The sequence below is a fragment of the Geotrypetes seraphini genome, chromosome 2 (genome assembly GCF_902459505.1).
Source record: "Geotrypetes seraphini chromosome 2, aGeoSer1.1, whole genome shotgun sequence".
In the NCBI taxonomy this organism is placed as follows: domain Eukaryota; kingdom Metazoa; phylum Chordata; class Amphibia; order Gymnophiona; family Dermophiidae; genus Geotrypetes; species Geotrypetes seraphini.
The window spans coordinates 464948085-464965764 of NC_047085.1; the positions used below are offsets into that span (position 1 = coordinate 464948085).

Below are 17680 nucleotides of genomic sequence, written 5' to 3' on the forward strand. Positions count from 1 at the left end.
ATCATGCCATTATTTTACGAGTTCTGGGTAAAATAAGTGCATGGCATTATTTACTTTGGGAACTATTCAAGGACAATTTTCAAAGCCAATTTGCCCGGATAATTAAGGAAAGGTAAAAGTATTCTCCTGTAATCTTGAACAACTTATTGGGGGAGGGGGAAAACTGCCACTTGTGGCTCTGTTTTGTGGCAGACTATTAGTAGGGTGGTTTGTTTGTTTTGAGTGTTTATTTTTTGTCTATTTTATAAAGATAAAATACTAGCAGAAATTGTATAGACAGAAGGAATGGACATTACATCTGCTTGAGAACAGGTGTAAATGTACACGAACATGCATGATTGTGCATATTATGGTGCTGATTTTCAAAGCAGGTGGCGTCTTAAAATACCTGAAGAACCATGGGGTGGAAGGAGACGTACATAGATGGATCAGAAACTGGTTGGAGGGTAGAAAACAAAGGGTAGGAGTGAAGGGTCACTACTCCGACTGGAGGAGGGTCACGAGTGGTGTCCCGCAGGGCTCGGTGCTCGGGCCGCTGCTATTTAATATCTTCATAAATGATCTAGAAACAGGGACGAAGTGCGAGATAATAAAATTTGCGGACGACACCAAATTATTTAATGGAGCTCGGACTACAGAGGACTGCGAAAAGTTGCAAAGGGACTTAAACAAATTAGAAGAATGGGCGGCGAAATGGCAGATGAAGTTCAACATTGAGAAATGTAAAGTATTACATGTGGGGAGCAGAAACTCGGGGTACAACTATAAAATGGGAGGGATGTTATTGAATAAGAGTACCCAGGAAAGGGACTTGGGGGTAATGGTGGACATGACAATGAAGCCGTCGGCACAGTGTGCAGGGGCCGCTAAGAGAGAGAATAGAATGCTTGGTATAATCAAAAAGGGTATTACAGCCAGAACGAAAGAAGTTATCCTGCCGTTGTATCGGGCGATGGTGCGCCCGCATTTGGAGTACTGCGTCCAATATTGGTCGCCGTATCTTAAGAAGGATATGGCATTAGTCGAGAGAGTTCAAAGGAGAGCAACACGTCTGATAATAGGTATGGAAAACCTGTCATATTCTGAGAGATTGGAGAAGCTGGGTCTCTTTTCCCTGGAGAAGAGGAGACTTAGAGGGGATATGATAGAGACTTACAAGATCATGAAGGGCATAGAGAGAGTAGAGAGGGACAGATTCTTCAAACTTTCGAAAAATAAGAGAACAAGAGGGCATTCGGAAAAGTTGAAAGGGGACAGATTCAAAACAAATGCTAGGAAATTCTTCTTTACCCAACGTGTGGTGGACACCTGGAATGCGCTTCCAGAGGACGTTATAAGGCAGAGTACGGTACTGGGGTTCAAGAAAGGATTGGACAAATTCCTACTGGAAATGGGAATAGAGGGGTACAGATAAAAGATTACTGCACAGGTCCTGGACCTGTTGGGCCGCTGCGTGAGCGGACTGCTGGGCATGATGGACCTCGGGTCTGACCCAGCAGAGGCATTTCTTATGTTCTTACCTTAAAAAAAAAAAAAAGTTAATCTTCCAAAAACATCCAGATCCTGATTTTAGAAAGTGAGAATGTGGAAATATCACACTGCAGCTCATCCAAGCAACAAGGAGGTGTATTGTGGGCATTTTTGACAGGACTAAGGGCTCCTTTTACTAAGCTGCCATAGCGTTTTTAGCGCACGCAGAATTTTAGCGCGTGCTAAATCCGCGCTACGCAGCTAGAACTAACACCAGCTCAATGCTGGCGTTAGGGTCTAGCGCACGTGCTAAAACCGCTATCACAGCTTAGTAAAAGGAGCCCTAAGGAGGGTCCAAAAGTAGGAGGTCCAACAGAGTTTCAAATGGGAAGAAACATCCGTGTCTAAAAAGGACATTTTTATCTAGAACTGTTTCAGCCACATCCAAGTTAGAAAAAAATTGCTCTAATTAAGCAGCTGGCCACTGGAGGGATTAAGGCTTGACCCCTCTTTAATTCCCCAGTGGTTTCTGTCTGCTTCCCTCTCCCCTGAAAATAAAGCAGGAAGTCAGAGGAATAGCCTAGTAGTTATTGTAGTGGGCCGTGACTCAGGGGACCCAGGTTCAAGTCCCATTTCAACACTTTTCCAGAAACAGAAAAAGAAATTATTGTACCTAAATATGGATACCTGCAAGCCTGAAAGCTATTCAGTGGTGTACGTTCAGGTACAGTAGATATTTTTCAGCTCAGGGATCAGCTTTACAGAAAAAAGAGTTACTGTAAATATGACCCTGTGTCCCTCGGTTTACAATATCAGGGCTGCCAACTAACATTGGTAAAATATTTTTGCCAGGTAGAATTGCTTCAAAAATTGTTCTTCCCAAATACAGCAAGGTTTTCTCCCTCTTTGAATACCTCCTTTTATTGCAGCAGAAGTAGTCGTACTGTGAAAGTTTATTCACATGAGCATCCATTTAGATTCTGTTTGCATCTCCCTCTGTTTTACTGGTGGTGTTCCTGATTAAGAAATCCTTTGAGCTGCTCACCATTTCTTCTTGGAACTTTTCCTTTGTTCTTACTAAATACTACCCTCTCTGGGTGTTTTGTTTTTCCCCCCTCACAGATGGATCATGATCCTAGAAACCCTGCATACATAGCTACGCAAGGTCCACTTGCTGCAACTATTTCAGATTTCTGGCAGGTAATTATTTGTTTTGATCGCATTATGTTTTGAACTATTGAATATGTAATGAGTTGGATTTTTTATTTTCATACGTATATGGTTTAAAACTCCTCTCTTCACAGGTGAGAACATGCTACCTCTCTAATGAAAAAAAAAACTAGTGTTAATAAGCAAGCCCGAGAGCTAGTCTCGACGGGCGCCCCTAACGCGGGGCTGGATGGCCCGCCGAGGCGCCCGTCGGGCTAGTTAGAACGAGAGCGGGGGGGGGGGGGCGGAAGGGGGGGCGGTCCGTGGTCGCAGGACCCCTTCCCCTTCCGCCCCTCGGGGCGTCGCAGCCGAGGGGGATTGTGGGAGGGAGGGGTACAAAGGGAGCATGCTCGGAGGACTTAAACCTTTTGGTCCTCCGAGACTGTGTTCCCACCCGCCCGCCCATTAGGTTGGGGTGCGTGGGATGGATGGGGTGCGGTATCCCGAGCTACTCGCTACTGGGGCTCATCAAGGGATGAGCGGTGGGCCGGCTGGGAGCCGTGCCCGGTGGGTCGGTTGACCCTGGATAATGGGGCATGTGTGGGACATGCCACCCCTCAGACCCTAGCTTGGATGGCGGGGTCGGGGGCCAATTACTTCGGAGGGTAGCTCGGGATCAGGTAACAATGGTGATACCATTGTTATGGGGTTTGTCAATGTTTTGGTTTGGCTGTTAACTTATGTATATTTAATTATGTTGAATTCTTGAATATGTTATTATTCAATAAACAGGGCTGCGGCCAGGTATTTACCAACTAAGGTGTGTTTAGTCTTCTTGGGGTTAGTTAGAGGTATACAAGGACGGGGGAAGGGGTGTTAAGTAACAGGAGGCGGGCCACTCCAGGTACCGCTGTTAGAGACCAAGTTCCAAGGGCCAGGGTTTTTTTTGTTTGGATTTTTTTTAACTTTTGTCTTTATTAAAGTTCTGTTTATTCTCAATAGTTCCTGGTGATTCCTTTTGGTCTCTCTCTGTAAAAACGGTCCCGTTGTCTGGTATGAGGGATGAACTGTTGTCCCCTCCCCCCCCCCCCCAGGAATCCCTATAATTTGAGATTCATTATCTTGGTATGATCCTAGATTCTTCCCTACCCATGAAAGCCTATGGGGTCCTTTTACTAAGGCGTGCTAGCCGATTTAGCATGCGCTAAATGCTAAGATGCCCATTCTATTCTATGGGCGCCTTAGCATTTAGTGCACGCTAATCTTTAGCGCACGCTACATCGATTAGTGCATGCTAAATGGGTTAGCGCGCCTTAGTAAAAGGACCCCCATGTTAGAAAGACAATACATAAAGTTTTTCAAAGATTGCAAATCATACATCACTTAAAGGATTATGTAAGTCCTTACAATTTTAGTAATGTAGTAGAGAGTCTTGTAACTCATTTTTTGTCTATTATAGCGGGCTTCTGGCAAGTTTACCTATACAGTTGATGAGTACTTTACTCAAAATGCTGCTACCCGTGTTATAATAGGTATCTTTAAATCTGAAAACATTATTCCTGTTTTAATTAAGCTCCATTGGTTGCCTAGTGAGTGGTGAGTTTATTATAAGATTATTTTCTTAATCTTCAAAATTGTCAATAACAATGCACCAGTTTCTGTTGCCTCAGGGTTTCTTATATATCTACCAACTAGGCTCCTTAGGTCAGCTACACAAGATTGACTGTATATATGGAAAGAGTATAGATGAAAACAAGGGGGCTATAGGGCTAAATCAAGATAACATGACAGGTCATGGACCTGATGGGCCGCCGCGGGTGCGGACTGCTGGGTGCGATGGACCTCTGGTCTGACCCAGCGGAGGCAAATTCTTATGTTCTTATAGTTAAATTGGATGCCAATGAGATTCACTAAAAGCTTAAGAGTTTTTTTTAAAGAAATCCCTTAAACATTTTTATTTCAGCAATCTTTCAATTATATTATTATATTTTTTCTGGTGGATGACATTAATAGTAACTTGAAGTTGAGTTGTTGTTTAATGTTGTTTAATGATGATTTATGTTTCCTCTCTGCTTATTTTAACTTTATTGTGTATGTTTTTCCCTGCCTAGAATAATTGTATAGATTGGGCTATACATTTTTTTAAAAATAATTAAAATTGGGAGGGGGAACTCCTCAGAGCTCCAGTCAAAGATCAGGTGTCTACGAGAGGCCGCTGAAAAGTTCTCAGCCCAACCAAGAAGAGAATGATGTGGAGCCATGAAACTTACAAGTTATTCCACACTTTTCATTTCAATGATATGAAAAGTGTCAAGAAAAGTGTGGAATAACTTGTAAGTTTCATGGCTCAAAAACAAAAGGAAATGACCCCAAAATATCCACAAAGAAGAAAATCGAGAGAAAACCAAAAAAACTCTGTGGAGTGACGATGTTCCTAAATGGACTTTATTTGAAAGTGTCAAAGTTCCAAAGGTACCCTGAAATCATCCACATAAAAGCCTTAAAGGACCTAGTCCGCTAGAGATAAAGGACCCAACACGGTCCGCGTTTCGACAAAAAGTCTTCTTCGGGGATTCCTGGGAGGTCCTATAAAGGTGAAAACGTGGGAAACAATTGTGTGGTGAGCCAGAAGTGAGACACTACTTGCCTTTGCAATAGAAAGAGTTCTTTAAGGCTTTTATGTGGAAGATGTATTTTTATGTGGATGAAATTATTTTATTGTGGATGATTTCAGTGTACCTTTGGAACTTTGACACTTTCAAATAAAGTCCATTTAGGAACATCGTCACTCTACAGAGTTTTTTTTGGATTTCTCAAGTTTCATGGCTCCACATCATTCTCGTCTTGGTTGGGCTGAGAACTTTTCAGCAGCCCTTCATACTTACTCAGAACAGTCAGATGGTTATCCTGAGAAAAGATATTACATATTCCCAGGCTATATCATTAAAACTTTTCAATGCTGTATATATGCAGGAAAAATGGTAGAAATTTAATTATGTAGCCTGGGACTCTAATGAAAAAAATGCCAAGTCCTGACACTGCACAATGGACCTACATAGTACGAATGTAAATTTATATTCTGCAAAACCAAAGGAGATGCAAGATGTTCAGACACCAAGGAATAAAAAGAAAATGTGATAACCAAAGCATAATTTATAACATCAAAAATAGAAAGCTCTCCCCCAATAATGGTTGCAGAACAGAATTAGGACATTTTTTGCCATAGAATACAATATACAAAAATATTTTCTGGTTCTAGCATCATTTATTTAACTTTCTCCAGTACTAAGCATATATGAAGTTGTACAAAAGTCACTCAGGAACTCTAGTGTAAATCTACCATAGCATAGTAGAGTATTAATTTCCAAAACTCGAACAACTTAAGGGTACCTGATTACTATTCAGGGTAAACCTCTTTGGGTGAATCTCTTCATGAAAAAGGTAGTTACTAAATCCTAATAAATAAAGAAAATAAAACAAGGAGTCTACCCAGAAAAGAGCAACACCATAAATATTGTAGTGGGCTCTAGAACATCAATATGTATTCTGGTAAAACTGAACAAGCCTGATTATTACAGATCCCTATACAGAAACTCTATGCCAACAGAGCACCTGACCTCAGTCAACTCAGAATTTAGATGGACACCCATCAGATATAGAATAAATGACCACAAACTAAAAATAGAAATACTGTGTTCCTCCGCGAATTTGTGGTTCGTGAATCACGGACCTTGTCATTCACAGTCTGCTCCGACCATCTCTTCCTGTAGTAAAGTTGGGCTACACCAATCAGGAGCTGCGTGTCAAAGCAGCTCCTGTTTGGTGTAGCCCAACTTTACTACAGGAAGAGGCGGTCAGAGTAGATTGCGAGTGATTTCCTTCACTCGCCGGCGGTCCAGCTGCCCTCTGAGATGTGTGCCTCAAGGTTCTGTTCTTGGGCCTGTTCTTTTTAACATTTTTATAAGCAATATTGCTGAAGGGCTATCAGGTACGATTTGCGGATGATACCAAAATCTGCAATAGAGTGCACACCCCAGATGGTGTGAATAGCATGAAGAAAGACCTAGCGAAGCTTGAAGAATGATCTGAAATTTGGCAGCTAAAATTGACGAAAACTAGAAGGATACTAGGGTGCATAGGAAGAGGTATGGCAAGTAGGAAAAAGGAGATATTGATGCCCTTGTATAAGACTATGGTGAGACCTCATTTAGAATATTGTGTACAATTCTGGAGACCACATCTTCAGAAAGATATAAAAAGAATGGAGTCAGTCCAGAGGAAGGCTACTAAAATGGTGCGTGTTCTTCATGATAAGGTGTATTGGGACAGACTTAAAGATCTCACTATGTATACTTTAGAGGAAAGGTGGGAAAGGGGAGATATGATAGAGACTTTAAATACCTATGTGGCGTAAATGTGCAAGAGTCGAGCATTGGAATGAGAATTGGGTAGATGGAGTGCAATAGATGTGGTGTATTTAGATTTTAGCAAAGCCTTTGACAGTGTTCCACACAGATGTCTAATAAACAAACTGAGTGTCCTCAGGATGAGCCCCAAAGTGATGTATTAAAAAATACATGATTTGATTAACTTGTCTCCTTGATATTTCTGGGCCGTAGACTTTAAAGTCTGTATTATCCTAGAACCAAATTCTGAAGTTGCTGTCCAAACTCATTCCAGCCTATCCAACCATCTCGTTGTTTGCAGAATATCTACTGGAAAGTCTGGCCAGCAACATCCTCATGTTCCATATTAGTGGAGTTCACTTTCATTCCCACCCCAGCCCATATATGGGACACAAACCGTGCAGGTCTGTCCAAAACCGGCCTTAGTTCTTTAATTTACATTCTTCGTTTTCTAATTAGAGATCCTCTATTTTTATCCCACGCTTTTTTGAATTCCATCACTGTTTACCTCTCCACCATTTCCCTCAGGAGGGCATTCCAGACATCTACCACCCTCTCCGTGCTGAAGAATTTCCTAACATTGGCACTTGATGGAAACTGTCCCAACTTTGCAGGTTGGGCTGAGAACCTTTCAGTAGTCCCTCATTTTCTACAGTATAAAGGGCGCCAATCCCAGAACATCTGTTATAGAATGCCATTCAGTGCTGATTTTTTTTTGGCACTAAATTTTGGGCATCATTTACTGAATCCAGTCCATAACACCAATTTTAGCCAACAATTGGCTGTTATGACTTAATTAGATGCTAATTGGCCTTTAAGTTCTATAGATGGTCTTATTCTTTTAGCTGAATGTGCAAATTTGCATGCTAGTCAGAAATTTGGGCACACAGCGACAGCTTTCTAGAAATAGGGGGTAATTTTATAACCCCTATCTCTGCAGAACCTATCCTGTTATTGCTGCTGAATATCCCTTTCACCGGCACTAACCCTGTTAGGTGCACTTTGAATATTGGCCCCTGAATTTCTTATATATGGCAGTACTTCAATCATTGGGCTCATCTGTAAAAATAACAGTATTTTTGTATACTTAAGTGATCCATAAAAGTGGCTACTATATTATAGAATTGTCTCCTTGGTGGCTACCGTTAAACCTATAAACACATTGAATATTGGGCTGATAGCTGCTATTGAATTTTTATTCTGTGATATAGGTAATTCATATTTTGAATTATGACGATTCTAGGAATTATTAGAAAAGGGATGGTAAATAAGACTAAGAATATTATAATGCCTCTGTATCACTCCATGGTGCTTCCTCACCTTGAGTATTGCATTAAATTCTGGTCGCTGTATCTCAAAAAAGATATAGCAGAATTAGAAAACATTCAAAGAATCAATTTTTTACACCATCAAAACTTTAAAAGATTAGGGGACACTCAAAGAAGTTACAAGAATACTTTTTTTTTTTGGTAAATCTTTATTCATTTTCAGAACTTATACAAGCGCAATCAAAATGTACAATCAGATAAAACAAATAACAGCACTTATCTTCAAACAAATATTTTTTAAAAAGTACTTTACTCCCTCCCCCCACCCTCCCTCCCACCCTATAGGAAGGGCTTTTAATCTGACCCCTATTAATCATGTAATATATTAATAAAAATAACTGAATATAAAAAACCAAATCATTGAGTTCCAAGAACTGTAAATGTACCCTTTAATGTCAAATTACTCCTAGAATTGGTTAAATCCCTTTGTGCCTGAGCCAGAAGTCTGTAACTGTACTAAATACAAGAACAGTAATGAAGTTAAGGTCAAAGATATCAGTATGAGCCCACCATGAATCATGGGAACCTTTTGGCTCAGGCTAAGTCTCACAGGTGACTAGCACCAGACGTACGTCTAAATGAGAATTGCCTCATACATCATCAAATCTGTGACCATCTTCTATAAACAAAATCATTCGTTTCAAAGTGAAAAAATACAGGCTTATAGTTCAGGAACAAGGGGAATATAAAGACATAACAAACAAATACCCCATCACAGACTAAACCAACACAATAAATATAATAAGTTAAGAAAACTAAGGAAAATATGTGAATAGTGGTTGAAGATTTACACATGCATAATTCTAAGCCTCAAATTTAATAAATGCTAAAACATTTAAATTAATAAGTTAATGTATAACATCTAAAAGTTAATCTAAATAAATATGAGAATCCATTAAAAGAATTATATTGTGCAAATTGTGCTAAATGTGCAAATCTGCCCAGACCCTGAGAAACAAATAACTACAGTACGATAACAAATTGTATGCTCATGAAAAGTGCCAGTGCCAGCACCAATACAGGAATTTCTATCTATAATAACAACAAAATCTTTCTCATTAAAATAAAGTGCAATGACTCAAGTACCAATTGGATTTCAAACATTCAAATGCAAATATAAAAAATATGTGAATATCACTCATATCACTTGGAAAGTGGTTTTTCTGGTGGCCCTCACATCTGCTCGCAGGGTCAGTGAGCTTCAGGCCTTGGTGGCGGACCCTCCTTTCACAGTATTTCATCATGACAAGGTGGTCCTCCGCACTCACCCGAAATTCCTGCCTAAAGTGGTCTCTGAATTTCACCTCAACCAATCCATTGTGCTTCCAGTGTTCTTTCCAAAGCCTCATTCTCATCCGGGAGAATCAGCTCTTCACACTCTGGACTGTAAACATGCTTTGGCTTTCTACTTGGATCGCACCAAACCACACAGAACTGCCCCTCAACTTTTCGTCTCCTTTGATCCAAACAAGTTGGGACGACCTGTATCGAAGCGCACCATCTCCAACTGGATGGCGGCTTGTATCTCTTTCTGCTATGCCCAGGCTGGATTACCCCTTCCCTGTAAGGTCACAGCCCATAAGGTCAGAGCAATGGCAGCCTCTGTAGCCTTCCTCAGATCGACACCGATTGAGGAGATTTGTAAGGCTGCCACCTGGTCCTCGGTTCATACATTCACCTCTCATTATTGTCTGGATACTTTCTCCAGACGGGATGGGCAGTTTGGCCAAACTGTTACAAAATTTGTTCTCCTAAGTTGCCAACTCTCCCTCCATCCCATTGAGGTTAGCTTGGAGGTCACCCACTAGTGAGAATACCTGCCTGCTTGTCCTGGGATAAAGCAATGTTACTTACCATAACAGTTGTTATCCAGGGACAGCAGGCAGCTAATCTCACGTCCCACCCACCTCCCCTGGGTTGGCTTCTCTGCTAGCTACCTGAACTGAGGAGACACGCCCGGAGCATCGGGCAGGAAGGCACTGGCGCATGCGCGGTGCGGGCATCTCGAAACTTCTGAGTTTCTTCAAGCAAGACATGCTTGCAAGATGTCCGTATCGGGGCTCTGTCGGATGACATCACCCACTAGTGAGAATAGCTGCCTGCTGTCCCTGGATAACAACTGTTACGGTAAGTAACATTGCTTTTTTGCATGTGGTTGGTCCTCTGAAAATTATCCCAACCTACAGTAACAGAATTTATAAATCCGTATTCAAATGCAGATTAAAACTCATTTTTTTAAAAATAGGAAACCAAATGTTTATGGCTGTATAATTGATCAAGGCAAGAATTCCTAATGTATGGTTATTGTTTGCTTAGGTGTTTTTATTTGGAAAATTATAAAAACACATTCTAAAACAAGGGGGGGGGGCAATTCTTTTCCTTGTGAATGTTGCCTAGAGGCATGTTCAAATATTTAATTATGGGATCAGTGAAACACTGAGGGCCCTGTTTTCTAAGCTGTTAACACAGCTTTTACTGCATGCTGACAGCACAACACATTAACTGTTAATATGCCCTACCTGCCATATTAGAAAGCTGTGGGAAATGTCATATGAGGTGGGGAATGGGTAAGATATTGTATCTTATGAGGTTGTTGCTACACGTTAATTGTTAATGCAGCAGACAAATGCCCCCTCATAAGATGCAGCTAATTGAATCGGGCATTATTGGCCATACCATTTACGGGCGATAGCAACTGTGGAAAGGGTGCTCAAATTAAGGCTGGAAAATATTTTCGCTAAGCGCTGATTCCCACTTTTTTTTTTTGAATTACTGTTCAATAAGATTGTTGAACTCATCTTGAGTGATGTCGTCAAAATCTTTGCCACCTAGTATCCTTGCCAGTCCCACAGCCTTATCGACAGCCTCATGCTGAATTTCTTCTGGTGATAAGCCATTGTAGTCATGGACACACTCTGGCCACAGCTTTTTTCAGCATTCATTGAGGGTTTCCTTTTTCATCTCCTTAAGAGCAGCTTGGATGACTGATAGGCATGTTGCATTTGTAAAGTTATGCCAATAACTTTTTAATGTAAAATTATCATCTGTGTCCATTGCATCCACAAGGTGTTGGAGAGAATTTCTCGTATAAAGAGCCTTGAATGCACGGATCACACCTTGGTTCAGAGGTTGGATTAGGGAGGTGGTGTTGGCAGGGAGGAGCTCAATCTGCACTCCCTCATAATACAAATCCAAAGAGTGTCCGCCAGTATTATCCATAATGAGCAACACTTGAAAGTCCATGCCTAAGTCATGGAGGTAATCCTTGGCTTAAGGGATGAAGCACTGGTGAAACCAGTTTGAAGCTAGGTAATCCAGGCCTTTGGGTTGTGCATCTAGTGGACTGGCAGCAGGTTTTTATTTTTGTTTTTGAGGGCTCTAGGGTTTGCTGATTTGTAGATGAGTCCTGGTTTCATCATGTAGCCAGCAGCATTGCCACACATAATGAGCATCACTCTGTCCTTATGTGCCTTAAACCCTGGAGCTTTGGCTTCGTCCATCATGATGTAAGTTTTGGACGGCATCTTCCAGAACAAACCTGTCTCATCCATGTTGAAAACATGTTCTGGCTTATAGCCCTTCTCCTCTATGATGTACCTGAAGGTCTTGGGGTACTTTTCAGTGGCGGCTTTGTCAGCAGATGCTGCCTCTCCATGTAGAGAAATACTTTTAATATTGAATCTTTTTTGAAAACGATCATCCTTTGCTGGCTTGAAAATCTTCAGACTCTTGTGTTGTAGATCAGTGTTCTTTAACATTTTTTACACCTATGGACCAGCAGAAATAAAATAATTATTTTGTGGACCGGCGGTTGAAGAACACTGGGCTAAGTCGTGGGCCAGACCCTACCCATCTCTACCCAATCTCCACCCCAGACCCCGCCTCCATAATAGTACTAATTGTAACATAATTTTTTCCATTCATTTTTCATAGATACACACAATATAATCTTATTAATAACACATAATGGTTAACCACAAAATTAAACTACACAAAGCACACTGACAGCAGATGTAAATTCTCAAAATTGACCTAATTCAATCACTAAATTCAAAAATAAAATCATTCCCCCCTACCTTTGTTGTCTCCTTCCCTCCATGCTATGCCTTACCTTCTAGCCTGCTTCCGCCTGGCCATTTTATGCCGCCCCCGGTGTTATCTTCAGGCCGGCTCCCCTCTTCCTCACTGGTGCAGTGCACAAAGCTGTGGGCAGCAGCTCCTTGCGCATCCCGCGCCTCATCTGGAAGCCAAGGCTTCCTGTCCAGGAGCAGGACGCGCGTAGGAGCCACTGCCCGTGGCTTTGTACACTGAATCAGTGAGGAAGAGGGAGCTGGCTCGAAGATAATGCTGCATCGATCACACAGTGGACTGGCGGTTGAAAAACACTGTTTTGGGCCTGATGCACTGGCATTGGTCCACGGACCGGTGGTTGAGGAACACTGATGTAGATGATCCGGGTTGTTGTTCTATGGCATCCGTTGGAAACTTCCTAGCTTTTTCACGGATGATGTTACCGTCCAAGGGGATGTTATTTTTCCTGCAGTCAGTGATCCACAATGCCAAGGCAGATTCCATCCTAACGATAGTCTTATTTCTTACTGTCGTTACCTTTTTGGCAACATCACAGAAACTTACTGATACGATGCTCCTGATTACTGCCTTGTTCTTCTTTATAATAATAATAATAATAACTTTATTTTTCTATACCGCCATAGTCAGGCGACTTCTAGGCGGTTTACATTATAAGAAGGCTGGACATTCAGCGAATAGCAAAAATCTTAATACAATACGATATCATAGATCCACATACAATACAATACAGTGAGTCTAAATACAATAACATATAATACAGTCTAAATACAATAGTATATAATACAGTGAGTCTAAATACAATAACATATAATAAGTCTAAATACAATACCGTACAAGGAGTCTTAATGCAGTACAATAGTCTAAATGGGAAACTTACGTGTTAAATTGGAGATCTATGGGCAAAGAGTATCTGAGAGATTTAGGACATCCATAAGTTGGAGTTCTAAGGGTAGAGGAGATCTGAAAAAGAGGGGCTTCTTGAGAGAGAGAAAGGCGTTTGTTGGGGAGGGGAGTCTTAGTAGGGGAGGGGACTGTTTTAGTCAATGAATTTTGCAAATAGGGCGGTTTTGATCGATTTGCGGAATGCATTATAAGTCGTATTGGGTTCGTTTATGTGGCTTTTCAGCCAGATTTGCTGTCTGTTCGCTTGGAACTTAAAGGTTCTGTCCAAGAAGGATTTGTATCTGCAGCCTGTAGTCTTTGGGTAAGCAAAGATGTTTTTGTTTCTGGTCGTTCTAGTGGGGTTGTGTAGGCTGAAGTGAGTTTGTAGGTATGATGGTGCTAGTCCCCAGGCTTGCTTGAAACAGGTGCAAGCAAATTTGAAAAGAATTCTCGCTTCTATTGGAAGTAGTGTACGGTGCTTTCATTTGTCATAATGGCGCGCTACTGCAACGTAACATTTTTATTCTCAGAGCATATCCAGCAGTTCAACTTTCTCCTGGAGTGACTTACACATCTGGCGCTTTGGTTCATTGCCATAGGCCTTTGAAGGTGCAGGGCATCTTATGGCTTTCACCGGTTCGTAAAACACTCAAGATAGCGATACTCTGACTGGCTACTTTCAAAAGTCCCACCAAACATTTTAAATCATCCTGATTGACCACTGTGTTCCAGACATTTTGTATATGTAAATTTAGCTCGCAAGGGATGACTGAAGCATGGGATTCCTAGACAGTATGGTTCGGACTTTCAGAGTCAATAGAAATGGCATTGATGCTGCAGTTCATACATGTACAGTAAAACCTTCCTAGCCACCATGAAGAAACAACGACCGTATGTTTTACATGGGGAAGAACGAGGCAGCGATAGGGAGTACAGTATCTATAAGTTTCTGTAACGACAATAAGAGATAAGAAAAAAGAATTACTGTTCAGTATATGGTTCTAAATTAATTCTTGTCAGGAAAATACAAGAAAAAACGCAATTGAGTGAGGGAAATTTGCGGATGTAAAAACTGAATGGCTGTGGGCGCGAAATCTGAAATGCGAATAAGCATAAGAACATAAGAAGTTGCCTCCACTGGGTCAGACCAGAGGTCCATCGTGCCCAGCGGTCCGCTCCCTTGGCGGCCCATCAGGTCCATGACTTGTGAAGTGGTTCCTGACCATTCTTATAACCTACCTCTGGTTCTATCTGTACCCCTCAATCTCCTTATCTTTTAGGAACCTATCCAAACCTTCCTTGAACCCCTATACTGTATAGGTATATTTAATTGGAAAGAAATATGGATTTTACTAAAGACAAATAGGTTAACTTACATGGCAGATTCCACAAAGCATATGTATCTACAATGTTTGCTCAACTATTCTGCAAAAAATGAATGTGTTTGCTATGGCAACCCAGTGGCTCGAACGACGGAACTGCTACCCTGCAATTTTTACAATATTGGCAATAATTTCCATGAGCGAAAAAAATACCAGTCCAACATTTTCACAGGCACTTTGCAGTGACTTGAGCTAGTGGTCTTGACCTCTGATCAAAATGGAGCAAACTTTGCCCCAATTCAGTTTTTCCCCCCTTGGCACACCTCATATCGTAGATTAAACACTGAGTCAGAGCCTGCAGTTGTCCTCCCTATAGGCAAGAAAAACATTTTCTATTCATAGAGAAAAGGTCAGATCTACAGTACATTCATGTACTATACATGAAATCAAGAGATTTAAAATATTATTTCAATGAGTATATGAAGTGCAGTAACAAGAAAAGCCCTTGCCACATACATGTTCCTGGTTTGCTTACATGGTTATTCTGCAAGGTCTGTTCATAAAGATAAACTGATGGCCATGGGCATCTTTTGCTTTCCTTTCACTTTGTGCAATATTTTGTGTTCTTTTATTTTTCTCTCATTGAAAATGTGTCACAAGCAGCCTTGCACCGAACAAATGCATTGAACTGTTCTGATGTTGCATGCTGGAATATTCCAGAAGCAGCTTCCATGTTCTACTGTAAATAAATTCCCGATGTCATCTGTAATGATAAATTGTGTGGTTTCTTTTCATTTTAATGTATGACTCTGTACCTGTTTTTTCGGTTTTGTAAATGCATGCACATATCTTGTTCAGATCCGCTCAGATCTCATATTTGTCTTGTTATATCATAAATCATAGATTTTCTTGAATAATTCACAGAAACGTGACTGAGGAACTGAAGGGAAATCTTGTCTTTCAGATTTGTAGTTCAAAGTGTTCTGCTAATGGGAACAAAACATTCTTTTAATGTAGGACAACCTTTATTTAGTTTCAGCAAGCAAAAATTATGTTTTTGATTGAAAATTCTAGAAACCAGAATACCCAACTAGTTCTCCTCTGAGCGTTCAATTTCCTGGGTCCTTTTATTCGCCAAGTTGCTGTTTAGTGTTATTTTTGTTAGAAGAAAGAAAAACTAGGTGGCCTTGAAGAAAACCAAAAATTTGACCTTAAGTAGGAAGAGAACATCAGTGTAACAGCATTTTAAATGCAAGCTTAAAATAATTGTAGTCTTTATATCAGGGCTAAATTGTCATTCTGTTCAGAAGAACAATGCAAGAATGATACAGCATTCCAGACAGCTGGCAGAAGCCTGGTGGTTGCCGATAATATTGCTGAAGACAGTAATGAATGTTGCAGGTTTGCATCCTGCAGCTTTTTTTTTTCTTACTGAACATGTCAAAGAAGGTCATAGCTGTCCTTTACCTCTAATCGTGGCACTAACGGATTGCTTTTTGTTGACTGCAACCTAAGATAAACTGCACCTTGGAGTAACATTTAGGTTGTTTGCTTAAATTACGTTTTGTTTTGAATTTAATCTCAACAATACCTTTAGAGAACTAGTCAGCCCCCACTGCATTGAAATACTATGTCTTTGAACCAATAGAGGGTGTTCCCAAACTGTAAGATTCCTCTTTAAATGAGTGGGATTGGTAATGTTACACTTGGGTGGCACCAGCAGAGTGCTAGATGATTAGTTTATGGTGTAGATTGTTGTATTTTTATTACACTCATAAAATCTGTGTTTCTTCTCATTTTCATAATGGCTTCAATGAGCTTCTACACCTTCTAAAGGCACATTAAGTTGCTATGTGATGAAAGTATCAATTTAGGGAGGCTGGTTTAGAAGCCGGGCTTGGTCTTAAAGAAAATGCCGTTTCACACTGGTGGCTTAACTGTGACTTGCAATTAAAAAGAAAGTGTGGTTCTAAATATGGTACATCTTTGTTGTCATTATTTAGAATTCACTGAGGTGTTTGAACAGAGTAGAATGTTACCAGCCTTTAAAATGTTTGCATCTTGCACCTATAACTTGGTATGTTCTTTATAAAAACAACAACCCCAAAACAACCCAGCCCTCTCCACATCTACCATATACACTTCTCCCTCCATATTCGCAGTTTCAGCATTTGCGGTTTCGATTATTCGCGGTTTTTAGCTTGCTGGCTCCTCCCACCAAATTACATAAGCTTGCATAGAGAAATTGCTGATTCCAAGCGTTTACAGAGAAAATCGCTGATTCCCAGCACTTTCTTCACCGTGTTTTGCCTCTTCTTCAGGAACAGGCCAAGTCTCCCACCATGTTATTCGCGGTTTCACCATATTCACAATGGTTTTTAATAGAAAACAGTGAATAACATATGGAAAAAGTTATTCACGGTTTTTCTGTATTTGCGGTTTTGTTAATCCCCTAACACAGCGAATACGGAGAGAGAAGTGTACTATAAACTCAATAGAATTGAAGGAAAAAAAAAGTAAAAAAATTGAAAGGGTAGTATATTTAAAGGTACAGACTTATTGTGTCCAACATTGACATTCAGTAGAACATGTTTGTTGTATAGTGTAAATGTTCTACAAATCCAGTTGCTAGAAGCAAGAGTTCTTAAAGGTTATATTACATGACCATCATCCGTAATCTGGAGAACAATTTCTATGTGGTCATCTGAGAAATTATTCACTGTTGTTATATGGCACTTCAGGTACTCACAAAAAGCTAGGTAAAATACAATTCTAGTGTAGTAGAGGATAAAATTGTTCTTACTGGTCTAATCACTAATCTAATAATGTGCAGAGTGCTTACCTATTAAAAGGGCCACACTAAAGGGAATGAAGACTTTTTAATGGCAATATGCTCTGCAGGTGTAAGAAGCACCAATTAGTGTAAGCATGCCCCCTGCTGACAAGCAGGAAGTCCTTTGCTGGCATCACAATCCCATGTCAGAAAAGAAGGCTGATGGCTTCTGTTCTTATGCCAGAGACCTTGAGGAGG

At 40.6% G+C, this 17680-nt stretch overlaps 1 protein-coding gene across 2 annotated transcripts in view; it reads left to right on the forward strand.

Moving 5' to 3' along the window:
* PTPRN2 (protein tyrosine phosphatase receptor type N2) overlaps positions 1-17680 on the forward strand; it is a 1585109-nt gene that overhangs the window by 1415850 nt on the left and 151579 nt on the right. For both annotated transcript variants that reach the window (XM_033931599.1, XM_033931600.1), the window contains exon 17: positions 2593-2670. In XM_033931599.1, the coding sequence (XP_033787490.1) occupies positions 2593-2670 (78 nt within the window). The remainder of the gene's footprint in view (positions 1-2592; positions 2671-17680) is intronic.